The following is a 26,504-nucleotide window of genomic DNA, read 5'->3' on the forward strand; positions in this document are numbered from 1 at the left end:
AAAAAAAAAAAAAAAAGCATCTCGGGATAAAATTACAGTAAGAAAAACCGAGGGCTTGCTGAAAGCTCAAAACAAAACCAAACAAAACCCTTTAATTTCATACTTTGGAAGTTAGAAAATGAAATGAAAATGGTAATGATTATATTTATTTTCTTAAAATTTTTATTTCAAATTTAAAATATATTGTTTCATAGGTCTAGAGTGAGTGAACTAAGTGAGATGGTTACACACTTTTAATCCCAGCACTCCAGAGGCAGAGATAGGTAGATCTCTGAATTTGAGGCCAGCCTGGACTACAGGGTGAGTTCGAGGATAGCCTGTACTATTGCACACTGAAGCCCTGTCTCAAAAAAACCAAAACCAAAACAAAACAGCAACCACCAAACAAAACAAAAAAAAAAAGTTACTGTCCTTGTCAAGGTGATCAAAACTGTTTCAAACAACACACAAGTTTTATAAAATATGTTAAAAAATATTTTAAAGTTCTGTTTCACAAGAGAATTTACATTTTTGCTGAATATGAAGTGGTTTTGGTCTTCTGTTCCCCAAGTGAAATAATGTCCTTGTCTTGGTCTCAAACTGGTTTTTTTGACAGGGAGAAACAGCTAATCATGTGCCTTTTAGACTTAGCTTCCCTAGCACTAGGTAAATCTGCTCTTACAGATTTTCTTGTTTTTGTGATATATTACTTAGATCTTTGTTACTGTGGCAAAAATACCTGAAATAGTCAATTTAAAATGTTTATTTTGGCTCATGGTTTAGAGGTTTAGTGTATGGTCATTTAGTCCTGCTGGTTTGAAATTGTACATCAGGGATTGAAAAAAAAGAGAGAGACTGCAAGGCAGCTGGCATATTTATTTGTATAACTCTTTAGTTATATTAATAAAACATTACTTTTACTAATTCTGAGACAATTCTCCCAGTGATCTCCAGGCTCTTGGAACGAATGGATAGAACAATGACACACATAAGCTGACATCCCAGCAGAACTTTATACATTTGTTTGTTGACTCTGTTGTAGTATTCTCTGTTGCTCTTGAACTTTGCAGAGGCAAGGATAGGATGTGCTGACCATGTTGGCAGATCAAGATAGAGAAACTGAGTGTCATCACTCTCAGGCAGCACCGACAATACAACTGAGACATTCCCTCAAGAGTTGCTTTGTGGGTAGTGGGTGTCCGTATTTATATTGACCCTGAAAATGAGCATGTATGAGCAGTGGGGTTGAGAGGGTAACAGAGTGGTAGAGAGATTGACATGGGGAATAAGTGACAGTCTGTGTTATGTTTATTTCTGAGCCGAGCCGTGGTAGTGCTGGCCTGGTCCTGGTAGGCATGACTGTTCCCTGATAAGGCTTTTTTTTTTTTTTTTAATGTTCCAGAGGACTAAAAGTCATGTCTGCATAGACCAGCAGGATGGACTCATGCTAACAAGAGCTTTGAATTTCAGCTGAGTCTACTGGATGGGAGACAGGTCTCTTTCTGGAGCTAGTTCTTCATACTTATCCACCCATCTTTTTAGCTCCGGAGCTTATGTTTAAATGACTTGATGCTACATAATTCTCCATGCTGTTTTAGTTATTTCATTGCTGTAATATAAGCTGCCTCAAAATGTAGTGTCTTAAAGCAGAAACCTTTCAACCTTATTTTTTGATTTTATTGTGGTACAGAATCTGGCTTAAAACAGCTAGTGTATTTTATGCACTCTTGGGTGGGTGACCTTTAGCTGGGGATGGCTGGTCTGGAGGATCTAAAATGACTTCATTCACATGCCTGTTAATGCTAGTTGGAGAGAAGGCTGGCTCATCTTGAACTAGTCTACACTGTTTCACTAGCAAGATCATTTGGTTTCTTATGTGGCCCCTGGGGGCTCTGAGAACAAAATGTTTTAAGAGTTGGAAAATGTTAACTGTTCACCTTTTGGGCCTGGTGATTCTCAGTGCTTTTATTATAAGCAGTCTTCCAAGTTTTCACACCTCTGTGGCAGTAGGGTAAATGAGAAGTGTAGCGCTCTGGTGTGATGATGACACACATTGCATTTACACCTTAACTTATTTTCACAAATGCAAATTAAACTTTTTAGCTGACAAAATTTCACAGCCCTCTTTCCTGAAATAGCTTCGTAGTTTTCCTGTTAAAGTCACTGATTTGAGAACTGATTATTTGGTTTATTAGAAAATTGGTAAGGAGAGGTTCAAAAGTCATGTTTCTGGCACCTTGTGATACCCTGTGCAAGTTGATGGTAATCAGAGTACTTGGAAAAAGGCAAGAACTGAGTCTGGGGATGTGGATCAGTGGCAGAGCACAAGCTCACTTATGTGAGATTGTAGGTTCCTTCTCTAGTACTGCAATATTCACAGAACCCAAAAGGCAATGAGCAAGACAAGACTCACATTTTAGTTGGTGCTGGTGAGTGAGGATGTGGATTGCTGAGACATGTGATGACATTTTCCAGACTGGTGGTGGTGGTGCAGCCCAAGAAAAGGTGCCCGAGCTGGATGGTGCTGGGTCCACAGAGCAGGACAAAAGCCATTCTAACAGCAGCACCTTGTCTGACCGAAGACTCAGCAACTCCAGTCTTTGTAGCATTGAAGAAGAGCATCGAACAGTGTATGAAATGGTGCAGCGGATCCTCCTGTCAACACGGGGTTATGTGAATTTTGTGAATGAAGTATTTCGACAGGTCAGTGTATGACATACATTCATGAAATTGAAGTCATCTTTGTTCTTGAGTTAGTCAACTTCCCATTGTCTAACACAATCCTGGGGGCATCAACTTAAATATAGGAGGTGTATTTTGTCTCAGTTTCAGAGGTCTCAGTCCAGGGTCACTAGGTCCTGTTGCTTTGGGCCTGTGGCAGGGTGGTATTAAGGTAGGGACAGGAAGCAGCTAAGCCTGTTTACTTAGTGGGTGGGTGTGAAAAAGAGAGAGCAAGAGACTAGAGTCCTACAGTCTTCTTTGAGGGTACATTTTGCCATGACCTATACTATCACATTAAGCCATACTTTCTTAAAAAGTTTATGTCACTTCTGAATAGTGCAAGCCAGAACCAGATTACACCTGGGCCCAGGGGAGGATGTGGGCATTCCAGATCCAAATTGTAGCATTATTGCTTTATTTATGATACAGCAAGTGTTGATAATTTGGCCCAAATTATAGAACTAAGTAAAGCCCCTTCCAGGACCACTTTTAGTTTGTTCAAGTTTCTATGACCCACAAAAAGTTTTTTTTTTAAATCATTATATAATGAAGGAAAATTCAACAAATACTTTCATGCCTCCATAGCAAACTCAACTCAGAGGTAGGTTGTTGACAAAGCTTTTTGTCCCGCCACATCCCATAGCTGTTTAGTCCCAAAGAAACACACAGAGTCTTACATTAATTTTAAACTGGTTGGCCTATAGTTCAGGCTTCTTATTAACTCTTGTAACTTATATTAGCCCATAATTCTTGTCTGTGTCAGCCACGTGGCTTGGTACCTTTCATCAGCGAGGCATTCTCATCTTGCTTCCTCTGTGTATGGGTGACAACTGCAGACTAAGCCTTTCCTCTTCCCAGAATTCTCCTGTTCTGGTTGCCCTGCCTATACTTTCTGCCTGGCTACTGGCCAATCAGCATTTTATTAAAATACAAGTGTCAAATCTTTACAAAGTACAAGACCATTGACCCACAGCAGTAGGTGGATAGAAAGCCAGCTAGTCTTAGTACTTAGCACCAGGTGAATCCAATGTTCCCAGAGCTTCAGAGCTCACACAACCCAGAGGGTTTTTCAGAAAGTTGTATTTTCCATGAAACGTTGTGTGACATGAGTATGTGATAGAAATATTTGTGGCACAGGAGAAAAGAAATGGATGAGAAAGGGAGTAAAGGGAGAAAGGCGTTTCATCCAGGACAGTGGAATACCATACCTCCCATAGAAAGGTGCTGGGAAGAGCTGAAGCAGGAAGCAGGAAAGAGCAAGGCAAAGAGAATGAAGGGATCAGAAGCCAGGCTGCAACTGATGCCCGAGGTTTGCAGCAGGGTTGGTGCCGAGTGGGACATGACAACATTTGGGATCAATTTTGACTGGCATTTTGTGACTATTACATTATCAATTTATCTTATAAGGGAAAAATGTACTGCTGAACTGCGATTAAAAGCCAGTAATCCTAGAGTTTGGGAGTTGGAGGCAGGAGGACAGGAATTTAAAGCAAGCCTCAGCTACACAGCTAGCTTGAGATTACTCTGGGCTCCATGAGATCTTCCTTGTCTCAGAAGACAAACTGAGTAACTAACTAAATAAATGTGTCATTATCAGAAATTGACTAGGAATCATAATATATAGGGTTGTTTAATCTTAGTTTTGTATTTAGCAAATCCTTCATCTTACTTAGTTCCACAACCTTAGAGTACAGAGTACTTGCTTTGTTGTATATTGTGCTTCTTTTTCTTTTTTCTTATCATTGAGTGGTTTCAAGAAGGTATCCCCAAACTCACTTTCTTTGGTCCTTTGAGAATAGTGAATGTAGGTTTTTATTTTTTGTAGCTTATTTTGTTTTGTTTTTGTTTGCTTGTACATGTAGCCAGAAGTTTATCTGGGTGTAATAATCTTAGGTTTACTCTTGCACTTAGGAATTTGTAACCAGGCCTCTTTCAACATACAAATGAGATCCAGGGAGACTATAAGAACTTCAGTTCTAAAGTTGAAACTTGGGGATTTGTACTTTTAAAATTCTGAAAAACATAAACTTGAACATGTTTGAAGTAAGCAAGAAACTAACACCTGACAAATACATACTAGAAAAGGAGAAGACAGAATTTAAAATGAAAAATAGTAATAATTGGGATATTTATTAAGCCAGAAGGGAGTTTCAGTGTTTAGTCTTAAAGCAGAATGGCGGCATCAGAAGACACACTAAATTGAGTAAAGAAATGATCCTGCATGCAGCTCAGAGTGACAGGTAAAAACTGGGACAGGTTGAAGCAGAAGGCTCTAATGAGGAGGCCTGGTAATTTCCTTGCTTTTCTCCCTGTTGTCTTTGCTTTCTATTCAATGAGAATATCCTGCAATAGCTGTAGATTTTTCCCCCCCCTTTGAAAGTCTGAGTATCTGCAGCATTTTTACATAGGCATCAGTTGCAGCATAACTGCCTGTGCTGGCTAGTTTTCTGTCAATTTGACACGAACTAGAAGAGGGAGCCTCATTTGAGGAAATGCTTGATTATTTTAATATTTAATATTAATTGGGCTGTGGGTAAGACTATAGGGCATTTTCTTAATTAGTGCTTGATGAGAGAGGGCCCAGTCCTTTGTGGGTGGGGCTACCCCTGGACTAGTAGTCCTGGGTTATATATGAAAGCAGGCTGAGCAAGCCATAAGGAGCAAGCCAGGAAGCAGCATCCTCCATTGCCTCTGCATCAGCTCCTGCGTCCCCGGTTCCAGTCCTGTTTGAGTTCCTGTCCTGAATTTCTTCAGTGATGAGTGATAGGGATGCACGAGCTAAACGAACACTTCACTCTTCAGCTTACCTTTAGCAATGATATTTATCATGGCAATAGAAACCCTGGCTAAGACACTGCACAAAGTCAAGTTTTGTTGCTACCTGGTGAAACCAACCATTTCAGAGAGAAGGTGATGGGGAAAAGAAGAGCTTTGTTGACAACAAGTTGGAAAGCTGGTTGATGGGGTCTCTTGGGTATTTAAAAAAAATAGAAACATTTTGTGAGGAGTTACAGGTACAAAGCTTTATAGGGATTGATTTGGGACAGGGACATAGAGTGGACAGACCTTTGAAATTTGCAGAAATGGCAGTAAGTATGAATTTTCTGTAGTTTGCTTTTCTGATGCACAGACTGTTGGTATCCATAAGTCAGCAGAGGTTCTGTGTTTGTTCTGTAAACCTAAAGAAAAGTTGCTGATTAAATAGCTTTATGTTCCATGCCATTTTAAGGTCTTTTCCTAGGAATAGCTAACTCTGCAGTTACAAAAGTGTGTGGAAGGAATCTTTCATCACAGGATAGCCAAAGGCAACTGTCTATGCAGAACAGGGGAAGATAGCTAAAAGAGCAACTTTCCTGAGTAAGGTAGTGAGATGAAGCTTCTCACAAAAGAAAGAATTTAACCCAGAGGTGTCCTTTGTAGCAAAGCTGCTGGGAGACCTGCAGTAGACTGCTCAGCTGTGTGACAGCGAGCTCAGGGATTTTTTTTTTTAATTGAGAAAAGGAAAAAAAAAAAGAAAAAAAGTTTCCGCCTCCCCCCAGCCTCCCATTTCCCTCCCCCTCCTCCCACCCTTCTCCCCCTCTCCCCACTCCTCTCTCCCTCCCTCTCCAGTCCAAAGAGCAGTCAGGGTTCCCTGCCCTGTGGTAAGTCCAAGGTCCTCCCGCCTTCGTCCATGTCTAGGAAGGTGAACATCCAAACTGGCTAGGCTCCCACAAAGCCAGAACATGTAGTAGGATCAAAACCCCGAGCCATTGTCCTTGGCTTTTCATCAGCCCTCATTGTTCGCCATGCTCAGAGAGTCCAGTTTTATCCCATGCTTTTTCAGTCACAGTCCTGCTGGCCTTGGTGAACTCCCAGTAGATCAGCCCCACTGTCTCAGTGGGTGGGTGCACCCCTCATGGTCTTGACTTCCTTGCTCATCTTCTCCCTCCTTTTACTCCTCATTGGGACCTTGGGAGCTCAGTCCAGTGCTCCAGTGTGGGTCTCTGTCTCTATCTCCATCCATCACCAGATGAAGGTTCTATGGTGATATGCAAGATATTCGTCAGTATTGCTATAGGACAGGGTCATTTCAGGTTCCCTATCCTCAGCTGCCCAAGGAACTAACTGGGGCCATTGCCTTGGGCTCCTGGGAGCCACTCTAGGTTCAAGTCTCTTTGCCAACCCTAAGGTGACTCCCTTAACTAAGAATTGTGCTTCCCTGCTCTCCTAATGATAGCCTTTGCTGGAGAGGCTGTGGAGGAAGGGGTACCATCATCCATTGTTGGTGGGAATGCAATCTTGTACAACCACTTTGGAAATCAGTGTTTTGGTTTCTCAGGAAATTCGGGATCAACCTACCCCGGACCCAGCAATACCACTCTTGGGAATATACCCAAGAGATGCCCTATCATATGACAAAAGCATTTGTTCAACTATGTTCATAGCAGTATTATTTGTAATAGCCAGAACCTGGAAACAACCTAGATGCCCTTCAATGGAAGAATGGATGAAAAAAGTGTGGAATATATACACATTAGAGTACTATGCTGCGGTAAAAACAATGACTTCTCGAATTTTGCATGCAAATGGATGGAAATAGAAAACACTATCCTGAGTGAGGTAACCCAGACCCAAAAAGATGAACATGGGATGTACTCACTCATAATTGGTTTCTAGCCATAAATAAGGGTCACGGGGTCTACAATTGCTGAACCTAAAGAAGCTAAATAAGAAAGTGAACCCAAGGAAAAACATATAGTTATCCTCTTGGCTATGGGAAGTAGACAAAATTGCCGGGGAGAAAATTGGGATCTTGGGGGTGGGGTGGGATGGGGGTTAGGGGAGACGGGGAGAGAAAAGTGAGAAGGGGATGATGGGGGAACTTAGGGAAACAGGATGATTGGGATAAAGGGAGCTCAGGGATTTTTAAGATGGATTAAAACCATCTGAAAACTATGAAGCTAGACTATCAAGATAGAGTTTCCCCTCTGTAGCATTAGTATACATTTAGTTACTATGCCTTCCTGTGGGTTAAATAGTTATTGTTGAGAAGCTTCCAGTTTTAAAATTTATTTAAAATTAAAATATAATTGCAGCATTTCCTCACTTCCCTTTTCTCCCTCCACCTCATATCCTCCATAATGAATTCCACATTACGAAATGAATGTGTTTTGCCAGTGACACACTCCTTTAATCTCAGCACTTGGGAGGCAGAGGTAGGCAGATCTCAGTGAGTTCGAGCCCAGCCTAATCTATAAAGTGAATTCCAGGACAACCAGGACAGTTACACAGAGACACCTTGCCCTGAAAAACCAAATCAAACAAACAAATAAAATGTATATATGTATACCATACTTTTCAGAACTGCTATATTATATGCTACATTATATATACACATACATACATACATACATACATACATATATCATATTCATTTAGAATTCTACAAATGCCCTTCTTATGATATTTTGTTCCTTGCCAATTTTCTGACCTAGGATAATTTCCCTTTAGGTCTGAAGGACAATTTTTAGTATTTTCCTCTATTGGCAACACATTTTCTTATCTGAAAATGTCGCTTTTGAAGAATGTTCTTTCTGGTGCTCTATTATGTCTATCCTGGTAGCCATATGCTCTCTGCACTTTGAGGAACATCAGCCCTTGTTTCATGGTTTCTGTTTAACAGGCACAGCGGGCCATGTGGTTTGTTGCTTTGAAAGAAATATGTCCTTTTTTTTTTCTTTTTCTTTTTACCTCTTGACTACTTTTAATGTTTTCTAGTTCAATTGTCTTTGGTCTTCAGCGGTTATACTGTAAAATTCTTGTATCTAGTCTGCTTGCTTTTGTGACTCGTGATTGTGTGGATTTGTTCTCTCAGCTCAGCCACTCTTGCATACTGCTCTGGTCCATATTTTGTGACTCCATCTAGCTCTGCATAGGGTGACCTTGTTATTGCATTGCCTCTTTGCCTCTGCTTACTATTTACTGCATGCTAGAGATTTCCCTCATATTTCTCCCAGTTTTCACTTCAGCTGGGTCCCTTTTGCCCAGCCTATATGCACATAGCTTTGAATTTGGATTGTTTTGTATTCAGACTTCACTTACTTCAGGTTCTGATATTCCTGATATATAGATTTTTTGTTCATTTGTATCTTGTCTGGTTTTTTTCAATTATGATTTTATTCAAATTGACTTAGCATATTTTCCATGATATTTAGTAGTATGTTATTTATTATATTGTCTTAGAAGTTTGTAGAAATATTTTTGTGATATATATATATCACTTTATTTTCCCCTATACAAGAACTGTTTCTTGCTCTCTGTGAGGAGGATAGTATGCTATTCCTTTATTTTGAGTTTGGATTACTGAGTTGTCTACTTTTTGTCAGAACTGATTTAATGGCCCCTGTATTTCCTTCTTTGTAAAGTTTTTCTTAAATAATTTACAGTAAAAATAATGCCAGACTTCAGTCAGAGACTGGGGGCTAAAGTGTTTATAGATCTAATGGACCAATAAAATGCATAAGAAATAGAGTGGATTGAAGGAAGAATAGAGGGGTGGGTTGGCAGATAAATATGTAATAGAGCAAATATTGTTACTGCTAATAACATCAGAGGAATAGGGATATGGCTATTCATAGTGAAAAAAATTTTTCATGTGATATTTTTGCAATAAAATTAAGGAAGAAAGAAACATGTACTTTGTCATAATTTCTGTGTTTATTGAGTTACATGGCAGAATATTGATTTATTCAATTTTGTAATCTTTTGATAACACGGATGCCTGTGCTCTGGAATTTGATGTGATCTGGCTGACACCTCAGGATATTTCTCTATCTTATGCACCAATGCTGAAGCGACATCTGCCTGTCATTGGGTCCTTTGTTGTGAAACTTAGGGGTGGTATTTTAAAAATATGTGGGAATTACTGTAGCTCATTTGTCCTTGTCTGTGTCATTCAAACAGTCATTTGAATATGGGTGGGGGGCAGCCCTTCCTGCCTACCTTGCATTGCAGAAATAGACCCTAAATCTGAGATGCAAAAGACAAATGCATTTCTTCTTCAAAGTCATTTTTTCTGTCTTCTTGCATTAAATTATAAATATGTAAGGAGATTCCTTAATATTAATTCCTTAACATTAAAAAATTCCTTGACTGAGAGATGGTTCAGTTAGTATAATGCTCAGATCCCCTGCATCCGTTGTAATACAATGTGGTACAAATTCCAGAGCACAGGCATCCGTGTTATCAAAAGATTACAAAATTGAATGTATCTGTAATCTGTAGCTTCTTGGTCAGCTAGTGTAGCTAAGTTCCATGTTCAGTGAAGGATCCTGTCTGATAAAATAAGAGACTGAAACAGTCAAGGAAGGTATCCAGCATTGGCTTCTGGTTTGTGCTTGCACACAGAAAGTATTTTTAAGTTCCTACAAATGTCCACAGTATTACAGGTGGCCGGTCTGGTTAGCATATGCAGGAGTACTTGTTCTGATAATGCAGAAATCTGTCTGGGAAGGAAGTAGAGGGGAAATGTGGGAAGAAGGAACGTTAAGTGGGATGAAAAAGAAGCAAGAGAAGAAGAAAGAGGCAAAACAAGCAAGAAGAACCCATATTTGTAGCCGTCTCCAACTTCTGTGGTGTTAACTAACCCCACCATGGCCATTTTTACTCTACACCTGAGTGCAGAGCCTGGAGCAGGTAATGAAGTCAGCTCCCATGCCTGCCATAGTCTCTTTCTGGCTTTGCAAACCATTTCTGATTTTTTTTAAAGGAAAATTACAAGTTTAGTTATAATTATTTTATATAGACAGTTAAAATACCTGCATAGGTATTTTAAAGCTACCCGGAATATAGAGGAATCTATGAAACATCATCATTTTTCTGTTCCAACTATAACAATGTCTTTTTCTTCCAGATGAGTGGTATGTAGAAAGGTGTGTATGTGGTCTCTGTACAAGTTAAATGTTTCTGAAGTTGGTAATGGAAATTTCTGTGGCTTTATGATGATCTGAGAGTGTGGCATTAAAGAGTGTTTTGGTTTTTTTTTTTGTTTTTTCAGGCATTTTTGTTGCCTTCCTGTGAGATATCTGTAACAAGAAAAGTAGTTCAAGTATACAGGAAGTGGATTCTCCAGAACAAACCGGTGTTCATGGAGGAACCAGATAAAAAGGATGTTGCCCAGGAAGATGCTGACAAATTAGGACTCTCAGAGACTGACTCCAAGGAGGTAACATTATCACTCAGTCTCTGAGTTGAGGGTACATACCTGTATGCAAAGTAGACCTGCTCATTCAAGGGTCCTACTCTGCCCATGAAGACAGGTGGGAACAAGACATTCTCGGGCTGTTGGTTCTGTGAGGACCTGCCTTAGAAGTGTCGTTCATGCTGCATCTTTGATAGGCAGTTGTCTCTTTCACCCTTAGCTTAGGGCCACAGGAACATGGCCACTTTCTTAGTCACTGTTGCAAGACAGATGTTTTCTCATAATTTGCAATTCTGTCTGTGAGACTGAAAAGCTGTTATCTTCTTGACTTATTTAAATAAGTAGTTGTTGGAAAAATTAAACATAGAATGTTTTGCCAGACTTTTCTTTGGCAGTTCTCTGTCCAGAAGAAATCTGTATCCAATGTTCGGAGAGATTAACCGAGTAAAGAGCAAGTACTTCTGGTGCATCAGCAGTGTTGCCTTCCAGCAGGAGGCACTGTCCCCTTCAAGGCTCAGGCCTGAGTAAATCTAAAATGACGGTATAGAACACCCTCCAACACAAAAGAAACAAATTACATTTGTCTTCCTGATACAATTAACTTACAATATTTAAAATTCTTAGCTACAGACTTAAAAAATTTAAATATCTGAATTGATTCTGTTGTTTTGATGTTTCAGTATTGGGGAAATCATTTTAGAAACAAGTTATGAGGTTAGATCAACAGTGAACTGGTAGAATTTGTATGTGAAAAAAAAAAACCCAGTTTCTGTGTCCCAGGATCAGGCAAACTTGGCTCTCTCAGCAAACAGTAAGGGCTGAGGCCACCTTGGGTGGTAGAGGTTGAGTTCTAAGCAGAGTTTAAAGGACCAAGTATGTAAACTTAGGTTTCACTATACTTGGCTAATGCTTTATTATCTTCTGAAGGCCTCATCTGAAAGTTCTGGCCATAAACGGTCATCCAGCTGGGGACGTACATATTCCTTCACAAGTGCCATGAGCAGAGGATGTGTGACAGAGGAGGACAACACAAATGTGAAGGCTGGGGCCCAGGCTATGCTGCAGGTACGCCGCCATAGGGGCACAAAGACAGCCCTGGTGGAGAAGACAATTTGAACATTTTGTTTAATTAGAGTAATGTCATATGAAGTGCACTGGTATTTTGAGTATCAGGCAATAGAGGACCATTATGTTCTAAGTTTTTTTTCCCCATCTACAAATGAAAAGTTTTTTTTTTTTTCTAGTCAAAAAGAGAATGTAAGAATTGGTTGCAGGTTTTTTGAGAATGATTATTTTATAGTGAATGTGAAGTATATATGATTTATACCCTAAAGTGTCTTCCGAGGACATCTGAATAGTTATTTGGATTTTAATTTGTAAGACCTTATTCCCTGTGTGGGCGTGTGTGTATATATGCACACACACACACACACACACACACACACACACACACACACCCATGCAAACACACGTACACACAGAGAAAGCAAGAGAAACATAAATAAAAATAAATCTTAAAAAAAAGAGTAAAGATGATTTTACTCTTGTAGCTACAGAAAACATAGCTGTAGCTCACTCATCCTTATAGCCTGTGACCTTGACACAGACACTCAGAGGGGTCCTTGCCCTTTGTCCCTGTAGCTCTCTCCATGTGGGCTCCAGTCATCCTGTAGCTCTACAGCTTGAAGAGTTGCTTAGTGAGGATTTACACTGTTTTTGTTCTTATTGTATTCAGCAACTTGTCTCTTGAGTGTTGCTCCTGGGGAAAGGGGCTTGATGGAGGTCTGATGAGAGTGTTCTTCTACTGCTGAGTACAGTTTGGGTGTATACATCGATTGTTTGGTGTTACCTTAACTGGTGCCAATACAGTGACAAGTATTCATGTGTTAGCTTCTTGAGGCTATTATTAAAAGTAAAAGTGTAGTATATGAAGATTTTTCATTAGGAATGGGTAGAATTTTGAAATTCTTGAAGGCAGTACATGAAATTAAAAGGCTTTGTATTATAGTATGTTATTTGTGACTTACTCATATAAAACATTGTCACTAAAACTGCTTTAGTTTATTAATCAGAGAATTCTTTGTTTTCTTTTTTCTAATTCAAAGCCTTATTTAGATTGACATTGTGTTTGTATCTGGTAGTGATTAGTGATTCTTTTTCCTATAAAATTGGGACATGGAACTTTTTTTATCTTACAAATGTTAAATCTTAAAGGCTGTCATCAGTTTTTTATGTGTGTTGGTTAGAACCTGTCTGGTCAACCTATGTGTTTTATTTGGGATTTCCTCCACTAAGAAGCCAGAAAAGCTGGGTTTGTTCCCATCACCTCATCGCTTATACTATTTTACTAAAGGAGACTTACAAAGGATTATGCATATAGATAGACAGAATCCATATGATCGGTTTTATGTGTACCTTTTGCTGAAATATATGTCTTTGTACCACATGCATACCTGGTGCTGAGGCCAGAAAAGAACATTGGATTCCTTGGAACTGGAGTTGCAGATGGTTGTGAGCCACTGTATGGGTGCTGAGAATCAAACCCAGATCCTCTGAAAGAGCAGTCAGTGTTCTTAAACACTAGGTCATTCCTCTAACCCTATCCATTTTTAACACCAAGTTGACAACAATGAATATCTGAAATTGATGGGCCACTGGTGTCATCTTATGAATGCTGACATGTTCCTTCAGTGTAGAAAGCAGTAATTTACTGTCTGAGAACTGGAGTCAGCCCTGCTGAGACAGAACAGAGAATCTAGATCCCAAAGATCTGGGGCTGAGCATAGAATAGTCATCTGACTCTCTTATTGTTCCTTTGTAATATTCTTTTATCTTATGAATTTGCTGAGACTATTGTTTCTTGCTGCATAATAGATTTCTGCTATTTAAAAAAGCCCTGTAGCAAATGGTAAAACATTTGCTATACTGTGTGAGGACTGAAGTTTCGAGAAGCCAGATGGGATTCGCAGCCCATCTATAATTCTACTGCTAGGGAAGCAGAGACAAGAAATCCCTGAAACAAGTTAGCTAGCCAGCTAAGCAGAAACTGAACTGGGTTCAGGGAGAGACCCTGCTTCATTATAGAAGATGGAGAGGCAGTGAAGAAGACACCTGATGTCAGTTTTCTGTTTCGGATCTCCACATGCACATATGTTCAGCTCCCACTCCCACAGGAACACAAACATACAGACACATACCACATGCACTGCCAAAAAAGAAGAAGAAAAAGAAGAAGAAGAGGAGGAGAAGGAGGAGGAAGAGGAAGAGGAAGAAGAAGAGGAAAGGAAGAAAGAAAAAAAGAAAAGTCCTGATCCTAGAAGATGTAACATCAACCATGTGTCATTGTCTGCTTCCAAGCACAGTGCTGCTCTCTGCTCAATCGTTATGCCTCTTGTGGACACTTGAAATATTCCATCAGGAAGCAGGTTTCATATACCGTGCCAGGAACTTCTGTCAGTAAACCCACTTGGTTTACTATAAATTGATTCTTATTCCTCCAACTTGATGTCTTAAATTCACCTTAGAAAAACAATTATAGCGCTGTTTTCTACCCACCGGCCTCTTTGACCTTCTGTCCATTCCAGACCTTCTCACCCTGACACAATGGTCCTGTTTTTTTTTCTAATTGTTGTTGTTGTTTTATTGTTACTGTTGAAAGATAAAACAAGTTCAAATATTGTATGACTCATGACTAAAGTAACAATGTTTATATGGAATAGTAGAGAAAGGCCTTTTAGGTGTCTACCTAGGCAATTCTAAGGGGTGAGCTACAATACCTGGATCATGTATTGGTGTCACTTGCTGTCTTGGAAGAGTCTGTGAAAATAACTCAAAGGCATTCATTGGTCATATGATTAGTTGTATTTTTTAATGTAAAATTGTTGGCCTTAAGGTCTTTCTTACAAATGCTGCGAATGTCTTTTTGCTGGAGCCATGTGCTGAGGTCCCCACGCTCCTGAGAGAACAAGTGGATGCTTGCAAAGCTGTGCTGATTATTTTTCGGCGCATGATAATGGAACTTACAATGAATCAAAAGACATGGTAAGTTTATCTCAGATTAACATCAAACAGCTACCTTTTCTTTATGGTATAATCAAAGTGTTAAGGTTTCCATTTATCAAATGTCTTTACAAACCTGACAATAAGATAAACAGCCGCCCCTTGGCAGCTTTTATGGATTGTCGCAAAGGGAACTAACTACCCAGCACGTGGATAATTCATTTATTTTCATTACTGTTTGTAAAAATGCTCTTGAACAGGAGTTAGTGTTATACTACTTAGTAGTGGATTTTGCCATTTTAAACTGTTGTCAGACAGTTTTATGATAAATGGTGTGTGCTTTGTAATATGATTCTTTATAAGCTCAGGTTTTTGTTGTCCCGAAGTGCTATAAACTTGAGTTTTATTCCTTCAACTTGGTATTTTAAATTCACTTTGTCGAAACAGTTCTTTTAACTAATACATTATCAGAGTGACAGAAAAGTACAGTCAAAAAGTATGTCTTCACTGTTTTTTTTTCCTTCCCTTTTTTTCTTTTGCTGTTTTTCTCTTAATTGTGTTCTTAAAGGTAAAATGTGTTAGATGTTTTCCATGCCTGTCTTCCATAGTGGATAACTCCACATCACCCTCAGTGTTCTCAGTGATAGACCAGCAAGGCCTGAGCTATGTCTTCGTCCCATTGTCTTCACATGTAGCCTGTTTTAGAAATGCCTCTTGGGTCTGCCTAGTATGCTCATATTACTTAGCCACCTGTAAAACTACTACAGATGCCCTTATACCTCACATTTAGAGCTTTGGGGCTACTGCGGTTCTGTGGCAGGGAAATCCTTTCTGCTGTAGAAACTTTTCTAGGACCACACCTGTTTTATAGATGCCCTAGAGCCAGTACTGTTGTCTGTCCACAGTAGGTGGAAAACCCTAAAAACAAGGCAGGCATGAGCTATTAGAGACCATAGGCCACCAAGAGGAGGGAAGGGTGGACCCAGAGGAATTCTGCCTTATAAAAAGTTCACAAATATCAAAATGAAGATTTGAAAGTATAAATAACAAGGTCTTTAAATTAGTATTCTTACCAAGTCAAGTGCTGTTAAGTTTGGAAACATTACACCCATGCTCAGTGTGATGTAAACCCAGCCGTATCATAGTGGTCCAAACAACTCTGTGGGAAATGCTCTCAGCTGATGCTGCTCCCTGTACCACAGCTGTGTGATTAGCATTTCTCTGTTTCTTTTCTTAGAAAGTGATGAATTCTGTATACATCGTACAGCAAGCATTATAGTTTTTATAGTCATTTTATTCTGATGAAAATTTAGGAAGTCAAATAAAGCAAATGTTTTTACCTTTAGTAATTTAGAGGTTTCCAGATACATGGATAAACAGACATTTGTAGAAATAAGTAAAAGTAGGAACTAAACATTGTAGAGAATAGAAAGGGGCATGGTCCGCTTCCCAGACAGACTTTCTGAATATTTAAGTTCCAAATGACCGATGCTTTCTTTTGCTTCCTTCCCCCTCTTTATCCTCCTCCCCTTTCTTTTCTCCTCTTTCCTTCCCTGTCTCTCTGTTTCTTTTGTTTCCATTTATTAATTAACTCCTGAGCATCTATTATGAACACACAGTGGTGCACTAAATAACATGCCCCACTGTGACAGGGGCCTGGGTATCCTGACTGTGAATGGCAGGCCATCTCCAGCTCTGTCATTTCTTTTCTCTCTTCTCTTTAGACTTGCTGTCCTGTGCTGTGCACATGTGTCTCTAGATCAAGACGGTGCATTTGTCTTCCTCCTCCATTGCTGCACGAGTTCCAATTGGGCTTATTAATAAAAATCCAGAGCCAGATATCAGAGCAAATGCTGAAAGATCAGAGAGAAAGGAGCAAGCCAACTCTTGCCTTATTAACTCCTCAGCCAAAAAGGGGCTGAGCTCCTGTCTTCTGCCTGATATTGTTCTCTCTGCCCAGCCATATCACTTTCTGTTTGTCTGTACAGACCTCCAGACCTCTATGGTTAACTAGTGGCTAACTCTACCCTCTGATCTTCAGGCAAGGTTTATTTGTTAGAGCACAAACAAAATATCATCCACTTCATATTTCAGTATCCGTAAACAGTGCAAAACAGATGGCATAGTGCTGGGAGAATAATGTTAACACTTTAGTAAACCCGGGACTAAAAGCCCAATGGAGTCAGATACCAAACGAGCAGATAGTAAATTCCCAGAGGTCATTATACCACGAGAAGGTTACTGAGATTCTGCATTATCAATCCACCGCGTAGACAAAGGAGAAAAGAAACCACAGATCCCTTTGTCTGACCTGAACCAGACTGCTCTGTCATAATCTTCCTTTTTTCACTAGAGAGTAGGAAGAACAAGAAGTAAGTAGTGCAAGTGAATAAATGGTTAGGGCTCAAAACCTTATAAGAACCAGACTGATTTCCTTAGAGAATGCATGAACTTCTTCTCTGTTCAGAAGATAATCTATTTTCCATCCTTATATAGTCATGGGTATGAGAAACATAACTTGGCTATGTAAGAAAGAAAAAATGAACTTCTGTTGTTTTTTAAACACCAATGGTCATAATTAGCAGTTTGATGTTGATTCTTTAAGCCTATTATGTAAAGTCCCCTTCTGTAAGACTGAAAATGGTGACCGAGCTATGGTGACCACAGCTGTCCCACGTGTGCTCTGTGGTTTAGGCAAGGTCTACCAGGCACAAATACACTGCCCACCAGTGTTCAGTCCTGACCTTTCCAAACTCCTGCCTTCTCCAGGAACCACAGTCACGCAGTGTTATTGACTGCCTGTGTCCTCATAGGAAAGACCAGGGTCAGTTTTGTTTTTATTACAAAGGCAGAAGGAGGACTCTACAGGTTAAGTAACAAAATGATGGAGAAAGTCAGAGTCCTGAATAAGTTCTGTCTGGTACAGCTATTCCCTTGGTGAGTACCCTGGTGTGCTGCTCCAACTGGGGAAAACTATCTTGTCCTCCTTCCTGCAAAGAGAAAAATCAGGCTGGGAGATGTCTGGAAGATGCCATTCTGCCAATTGGCATGGATGTAGAAAGCATGTTTGTAGAAATGTGGTAACATAAAATAGTTTATGCAGATAAAATATGATCTTATTGTCTAACTGACACCTAGACTTTTAATACTTTGAGATAATACGTGATTATCAGTGTTGCTGACTGCAGAGATCTCATACCTATAAAGTGCTTTGGAGATGTGATTACTAATATGAGCTTTTATTTTGGGTGGCCCAGGGAGCAGATGTTGCAAATCCTTCTCAGGATAACAGAAGCTGTCATGCAGAAGCCAAAGGATAAGCATGTAAAGGACTTGTTTGCCCAGAGTTTGGCAGGGTTGCTTTTCAGGGTAAGTCTTTTTTATTAAACACTGGAAATGCAGAATTGGAGCAGACTTGGCAAATTAGTTTTAATTATTGAGATTTTACATGTTATATCAAATTAACTTTGCATTTTTAGAAAATTTCCTTCTTAACTTTGTTCTAAATGTTGTGTTCTGTTTTTCACAGTTAACATTGGGCTTTTTAGGCTTCGCTTTCTACCTCTTGGTTTTCTTGAGAGTGACAGGAGTTGAACATCCTAGTTGGGGAGAAAGCTAGATTGACAGTTATAGGATAAATAGAAATATGGAAACAGCATGTAAATTTGAGGCCATCCTTATGTCGAGTAACTGTATGTAAAGCCTCAGACTGGATGAAGTGACTGTGAGAGAGAACATTTGCATAGGAGGATGAAGGCTTCTCTGTGCTTGATAGAAGAGAGCGAGCCAGAGATGCTGAACAGGGAGGCCCAGTTTGCTGAGGGCAAAGCTAAAGTAGATTTTTCTAGATGCCCAGGGAAGTAAGCAGAGCCAGGTGACCTTTGGTTCTGATAAGATGTGGGAGGTTGAAAATGTTCAGAGAATGTCCAAAGAATTGAAGTCTATTTGAATCAGGAAGTAGAGGTAGCAATGGTGGATAAGGCTTCTAAGAGCTCTTGATATGGAAGGGAGGAGAAAGGAGAACTCTCTGGAGAGGCGCTGTGTTTGGAGGGTGAGGTTTGAGCAGGTGATTCTTAAGTGTTGGCTTGCCAGTGCCATGTTCTAGTGACAGAGGTCAGGATGTATTGGTGCAGAGGGAGGAGCACCTCAGGATCTGGGAGGGTTGGATGACTCTCAGTATGAGCTCAGACCCGAAGAAGTACCAGTACTTTCTGCCCCAGTGGGAGCAGGGTCAAGAGTATACATAGGCTGCCAGCTGATGGGTTGCCCAGGGAATTAGCCTCAGGCTATACAGCTTTTTACAGGGTTCATAAAGTTCATTAACATTTCTAGAAAAGAACAGTGTGCAAAACTATGGAAATGTATGACATTCTTCTATATTAGGCCTGACCTTGAGTAATCTGATAGGTGGGAGCATCGTGAGCTGAAATGACGGCTGAGAAAGGAAACATTCTCTTCTCCATTCATGGCTTTTGGATGATACATATTAAGAGTACTTATATAGTATAGGTAGTGTGTGTAGAGGCTGCAGAAGGAATTGGCATGCTCACTTGCCTCACTGGTGTTCTCTCTTCCTTTGACTGACTTGCCCAGCTCATGGGTATATGTGATGGGAGAATACATACATTTTTATTTGAATTTTTTTTTTAAGTTCAGGGCTCACTATGAGCCTTGGTTGGCCCAGACTTTTAATTCTATTGCTTCAGTCGTCCAAGTGCTAGGGATTATATGCTTGTGTTATTATACTCTGACTATATGGGTTTTGTTTTTGTTTGTAGTAATCCAACCTGTTTGTTGATGCTACTATTTTGCTGCCTGCATGGATATACAGACACTCTGCACTATGCTCTATCTGCGCAGCATCTCACTGTCAGCTCCTGAGCTCCCAGTCCTGGTGCTTGGTTGTCAAGTAGGCATGAGCTAAAGCCAGTGTCAAGCCTGATTTTCACCAGTTGTCTGGTCTTGTACCTGTTATGTGTGTTGAAATTAGAAAGTGAATTTGTTGCAGGATTAAGAATGAATCTATTCTGTAATTGTTGCTTGTATTTGTTTGTTTGGGTTGGGATGGGATGGGTCAGGAGAGAATTCCCTTAGTGGGGTGTTCTCATCAGATCTTTCTTGTACCATTTTTTGGCCCTTGATTGCTTATGATTCTAATACATTTTGGAAATGAGTACAGAAAAAAGGATGCTTAGATTTAGAATTGACCATGGAAGAGTAGAGGAAGGCTGAACTTCGTAGAGCTTGACCGATCCCGATTGTGACTCTGGTCCTGGCATTGCTGGCTTGGTGGCCTTGAGTACCACCTCATCTTCTGTGTCCCTGCCTGCTCTGCAGTCAAGAGGGGACAACATGGGAAGTGCTATAGATTTGTAATCATTGGTTGGACTTCCAGTGTCCTTTGGTGAGATATGAGGAGGGAAATGGTTGTCCCCCTAAGTGACACATTATAGTGAAGATACACTAATTCAGTTGTTGTACAGATGAAAATGGATAGATACTTGTGTTTTTGTTTTTTATAGTAAAGAACTAGTAGAGGTAAGGAATTTTTAAGTCACCATTATCCTTTTTTCTACTGTTCCTGGTAGTGTTCTTTTTCCTCTGTTATATAGATAATTTGGGTTAACATAATTTCTTCTAATGATGGTTGAATTTATCTCATTTAAAAAACTTTACGAAATAATGTTGATTGCCTCCATGATGTTATAGCTCGTTCTCAATCCTAGTTAGACCATGTGATGTAAGTTCTGAAGGTGATGAGGAAACATTGCTTCTGTCTATAATAGGATCCAGTACTTGACAGTGTTCAGTGTCCTTCTTGAGAGTGGGGGCTATAGGGAGAGAGGAGGTGGTTGGTTATCAATGCTGTCACTGAGGCGAGGTGTGTTCCTGTGGTTCTTGGGCTGAGCTTTATCTAATTAAACACTGAGTGTCAGTGCTGAGGGACCTTGACCTTGATGAGAAGTGTAACTCTGGAAAGGCCAGCTGACTCTCTGCAGGGCTCAAACCAAGTTAGTAGCACAACCTAGTGCTGAGACCATCACTCTCACTTCCTTTTGGAAAAGGTAATTGATTGAAAGGCTGTCCTGCTTCTATGTTCCTCTATCCCCCCCCCACCCAACTAGCTTCGAGGATTTTGCCCCATGTCCAATTGTGAATTTTGTTGATGATTTATAGGTCCGTATACGTGTTTGTGACATTGGCTATGACAGATTCTCCAAACTGCGAGAAGTCACCCTCTGCCTTCCTTCTTCTTTCCCTCCTTCCCACCTCCATCCCTTTCTCTCTCTCTTTTCTTTTTGTTATTTGAGAGAAGGTCTCACCTGGCCTAGAACTCACTATGTAGACCAAGCTGGCCTTGCCCTTACAGCCAGCCTCTGCTGGAACTAAAGCCAAGTGCCACACCACATCACCCCTTTATTTCTTAGAGCTTAGTGAAGTGATTTCCAGTCTTGACATCTTTCTACACCAAGACAGCCATCTGGTTTTGTTCATGCCAACAGAACTGCAGCATAATGGGGGGTGATTTCTAGTGACTTCTACAGCCTCTACCCTCTCCTCTTACTCTACTAAAATTATATCTAGTGATCTAATACTGGGTCAGTTTTATTACCCTAATATTTAATTGAGCATTTTTGTTAAGGCTAAAATGCCAGTTTCTGTCTATACATTTTTAAAATCATGTCTTCAAAAGTTCAAAACTATTATTACCAGAAAACAGTAAATTAATAATCTTCATATAATAGAAAATATTGATCTAATAATAAAATTGATCCAATTTTAGATCAAAATTAGTAATCAGTGATTGACTTCTTTTCATGATGATGTGCTACTTGTGCCTTTGGACTGCCCTGAATATAGCAGGTGGATAATCAGGAAGCCAACCAAGGGATCTGTGTTGGACATAAAGACAAAAGAGTACACAACAGTTAGAAGGGAGTGGAGCCGTAGAAATGGATAACCAGAACCTAGGTGGAAAGTGAAGAGCTGTCAGAAAGAAAAATTCAAAACCACCTGACTGGGAGATGAGGAAGCAGGAAAGTTAGACTTCAATAGAGGAAGGAGAATGGCTGTAAGCAGAGGGGACATCTACTTCAAAGAGAGTGTGTTGCTTTTTAAAGTGAGGAGAAATACAGCATGTAGCTCAGGATAGTTTGGCTTAATAGAAGCACAGGATTCTGAGAAGGAACCCAGAGTGGGAAGACAGCGCAGATGGAGGTGACACTGGTTAAATGCTGTTGGACTGAAAGTATTGGGGCTGAGGTCGAAGGGAGTCTCATTTAATGAGTTGTCTTTGGTTCTGTGTCAAGCCCAGCTGCTCAAAGTCATGTAGTACTCGAGTTTAGAAGAGCACACATAGAGGAAGATGTCTGCCGTAGCCTCTCTGGTGATGGCAAAGAGCCACCTTCAGAAGTTGAGTAGTCACTGGACAAAGGGTTTTATGTTCTTACCAACATTAGCATCAGCAGTAGCCATGCACTTTAGAATAATATTTCCTCAGATAACTCATCTAACATAATTCAGATCCTCGTTACTTTTGGTCAAAAGTAAGAAAAACAATGAAAAGGATATTTTTTTGTTGTTGTTAAAAATCATATCTGTTTGGTTTCAGACACTTATCGTGGCTTGGATCCGAGCAAACCTCTGTGTGTACATTTCTCGGGAGCTTTGGGATGACTTTCTAGGTGTGCTGTCGTCCCTCACAGAGTGGGAGGAGCTCATCACCGAGTGGTCCAACATCATGGACTCTTTGACAGCAGTGCTCGCAAGAACTGTGTATGGAGTTGAGATGACAAACCTACCTCTAGATAAATTAAGTGAACAGAAGGAGAAGAAACAGCGTGGCAAAGGTATTTATGCTTTTCCAGGGCAGCCGCAGTGGTGTTTATTTATACGCCCAAGTTATTAATGTATTGTATTTCATAATGAGTTGAACTAGTTGCGTAGTGTCTTTGGTTTTTCGAGACAGGGTTTCTCTGTGTAGCTTTGGAACCTGTCCTGGAACTTGCTCTGTTGACTAGGCTAGCCTCGAACTCACAGAGATCCGCCTTCCTCTGCCTCCCGAGTGCTGGGATTAAAGGTGTGTGCCACCACCGCCCTGCTGCATCATGTCTTTTTAAATGCTGGTAATTAGTTTATGATTCCTATTATTTTGTTCCCTTAATGAAACTGGTGACTATCTAAAGAGACTGTGGAAGAAGAAAAATGAGAGAGAAGTACTGATAACAGGAGTAGCAATGACCAGTGCTTTGCGCATGGACTTCATCATTATGATAGCTCTTTTAAATAGTTCTGTGTCACAGACAGAAAACCCAAAATACAAAGACTTTCTAGTGATTGACGTCAAAGCTAGTCAAGTCCGGCCCAAGGTACTACTCAGATCTGTTCTGCTGCCTCCCTGGAAAATGTAGAGGAATTCAAAGTGCTTGAGATGGGACCCATTTTGGCTTTATTGTGCTTCTAGGTAAAGCTGTTTTTAATAATTTTGAGTTGTAAGACAGTGGAAGTTTCTGTCGGAGATTGCAGTTGGTATCCCCTTGTCATCATTACAGTTCCTAAGGAGTGTAGTACTTGAGTTAACTTGTCTACTCCAGCTTATACTGTGAAGACTAGAGCTGGCTCATTCAGACGCGTATGGTACATATTAAATGGAAAAGGAAATAGGATAAAGTGGGAAGGAGCTGCGGGTATGGCTAAATGCCAGAATGCATTCTATGGAGCCTTATGGGCTTGCTAGGGAAACATGCAGAGATGACTTTGGATATGACCTTGATGTTCTCAGGGTTATATCAAACAGAATCATAGAATGCAGAGGTAAAAACAATGGGTTTCCTTGGGTGATAAGTAACTTCCTTTGGTTCCGGGACCTGGAAGAAGGCATCTTTCCTTCAAAGCTTTGTCAAGTTACACATGGTTACAGCAGATTATGTTTTAGTAATAATAACCTTTTTGTAGACTATATCAGTTGGTTTTTGTTATGTGACAAATCACTCCAAGGCTTGCTAGCTTAACATAGTCACTTTTAGTCTGATTTTATGCAACTTGGGTTGGATGTTTTCATTTGATTCACTCTGTGCTGTGGCCACTTAGGCTGCTCTGCTTCTAGGAACTGACTGGCTGTCAGCCAGGGCAGTGAGTGTGACTCTGCTACATGTTTCATCCAGCAGATTGGCACGTGCTTGTTAATACAGTGTTACAGAAGTAGATTTTTCAGGTCTCACTTCTTTAGTTTTACTACCAAAGTATAATGAAGTCCAGAGTCAGTGAGAACAAAGGATGTGGATATAGGTAAATGTGAATCAATTCTAGTGATGTGTTAGCCATATGTGATGTGTTCATTGAAGTCTGAGAATGGTTTGCCAAAGCCCCAGTTAGTAAAAGCAGTTAGAAGCCGAAACAAAATAGCTTATGCTCATAGCATTCCACTAGAATGGCTTAATCCTAGTTTAGATTTAGTCTATGTAGTGCAGTAATTTTCTAACATTGCTTTAGCAACAGGTTATTTTTTTTTTTTCACAGTTGAAACTAAACAGGAATCTTAAAAAAAAAAAATACACACTAGCCTAGATGTCCTTATTCTCTTCTGGATCTCTCTTGCATGACTGTTCTTACAATGGGAAAGATTGGTTAATACGTACTTTTGCATGTGGAAGTAAATACTGTGAAGATACAATTTTCATGAAGCTGCTAGGAATTAAAAATACTTTGGTAGCAAATATTTTGAGGTTACTGATGTATCTTCCTGAACTGCAGCACGAGGAAGCAGGTCTTAATTTGCAGCAGGGGAATCTGCTGGTGCAGTGTTGTACGTAGGCCGTTTCTTGACTGCTGGTAATATGTAATTGTATGATTGCCATTAAATTCAGCTTTTTGATTGTTTTTCTCATCTTACCCTTTATCAGGTTGTGTTCTAGATTCCCAAAAAGGGGCCGCTGTGGGTAGATCCTTTTCTCTCAGCTGGCGTAGCCATCCAGATATGACAGAGCCAATGAGATTCAGAAGTGCTACCACATCTGGAGCACCAGGAGTTGAGAAGGCCAGAAATATTGTTCGCCAAAAAGCAACTGGTAAATATTTGTTTAAATATCATTAAACAAAATTGATTGCTATTTAAGTAAATTTATAGGAATAAATATTTTAAAGTTCTACTCAGAATTTAAATGTTAGATCTTTTATTAAATGAAATCTGTCAATACCTTTTAAACTTTCTATTCTGCTTACTTCTGAAGCCTCAGGTTTTATTATTTATTTCTAAAGTCTCTACTGTGAAAGGGAGCATGATAAATGCACCTTTAGCCTCATTGATGCCATTGCTAGGCACTGTGCTTTGTAGAGTGTGCGATAACTGGTTCCAGCAAAGGAAAGGAGGGTGACACTTGGTTTTAGGAATGAACGGAGACATTCTCGCTTTTTACTTCTTTAAAAACGTTGAACATCCTATGCCTATAGATGCTGCTTTTACAGTCTATTTGAACTAGTACTGTTACTTGGTTGAGGATGATCAGACAGCTTTGTTACATTTTACTATGGCAAGAGACAAATCTTTAAAAGGGAAGCTGATATTCAGAACAAAGGCAATAAGGTTCTCTCTTCCCTTTGTACTCTGATGTAGGATTGAAACAACCTTTATCTCAGTTTCTTACAGTTTCTCTCATCAGCAGCACCATACAATTAGAGTTGGAAGTCAATAGCTTCAGAAAAGCTTACATAGGTTCCTCAGGCCATAAAACAAATATTTGTTGAGTTTAACTTATTTTGTTTATTGTTTGTTAAAAGCCTGATATAGATTGTTTAGCATCCTGTTGACAGTGCCTGTAACATCCTCATTATTTATGCCTTAGCATTTATTGGTAAAAGTCTTTTTAATTATCTCCACCACCTATTCTATTTCTTTTCCTTCATTCTGTCTCCTAAAAAGAAACTCAGTTTCAAAAAACATTCAGCACTGAGGATGCCCACTGACTTCCTGTCTCAGTTCAACTTCTATAGCCTTCCCTGCCATCATGGAATCCTTCAGTGAAAGAGATCAGAAGCATGTGATAAAGGCAGTGTCCTTCCCAAGCTGTGCTTATGCCTGCCTTCTCACCCTTGAATTCCAAGTATAAGCACTAATCCCCAAACACTGCATTTTATTTATATGTGTTGGTCAGCAGCAGATGCATGCATGTTCCATATGATACCATAAATCTTAATTTCCACCAGGTATTTTAAACTAACTGTACAGTAAAAGCACCAGCATGCTTTAGAAAACAATCAGGAAAGGCAGGCTATGTTTCAAAATGTTCTCAGGTGTTTGAAGGGCCATGTGACATTGGACAAACCTTTTCCAAAAGTTTTGTAAAGATATTTGTGGAATATGTACTTTAAAACTCTAAGGTTGACTTTTATAGAAGTAAAATTTAAAAGCCTAGAACTGTTTTATTTTTGAAAGACAGTGAAAACTGTCAATTATACAAGTCTATTATATTTATGCTTTATATATATACATGTATGCATGCATATAGATGCATTTCCTATTTTATTTTATGTCTTTTAAAATGCTAAATGTTGTGAATCAGTTGTTACCTATGAATAGTCATTGAAGATTTTTGTATTCCTTGCAGCTTAATAAGACTTTAATATGATC

The 26,504-nt window shown here is 39.7% G+C and overlaps 1 protein-coding gene across 1 annotated transcript in view; it reads left to right on the forward strand.

The window, feature by feature from the left end:
• Ralgapa2 (Ral GTPase activating protein catalytic alpha subunit 2) overlaps nucleotides 1-26,504 on the forward strand; it is a 265,575-nt gene that overhangs the window by 65,805 nt on the left and 173,266 nt on the right. Inside the window, exons 10-16 of the mRNA XM_013353198.2 lie at nucleotides 2,455-2,682; nucleotides 10,736-10,903; nucleotides 11,807-11,944; nucleotides 14,772-14,920; nucleotides 18,136-18,247; nucleotides 22,491-22,728; nucleotides 24,781-24,945. Coding sequence (XP_013208652.1) covers nucleotides 2,455-2,682; nucleotides 10,736-10,903; nucleotides 11,807-11,944; nucleotides 14,772-14,920; nucleotides 18,136-18,247; nucleotides 22,491-22,728; nucleotides 24,781-24,945 — 1,198 coding nt within the window. The remainder of the gene's footprint in view (nucleotides 1-2,454; nucleotides 2,683-10,735; nucleotides 10,904-11,806; nucleotides 11,945-14,771; nucleotides 14,921-18,135; nucleotides 18,248-22,490; nucleotides 22,729-24,780; nucleotides 24,946-26,504) is intronic.

The sequence above is a fragment of the Microtus ochrogaster genome, unplaced genomic scaffold (genome assembly GCF_000317375.1).
Source record: "Microtus ochrogaster isolate Prairie Vole_2 unplaced genomic scaffold, MicOch1.0 UNK3, whole genome shotgun sequence".
In the NCBI taxonomy this organism is placed as follows: domain Eukaryota; kingdom Metazoa; phylum Chordata; class Mammalia; order Rodentia; family Cricetidae; genus Microtus; species Microtus ochrogaster.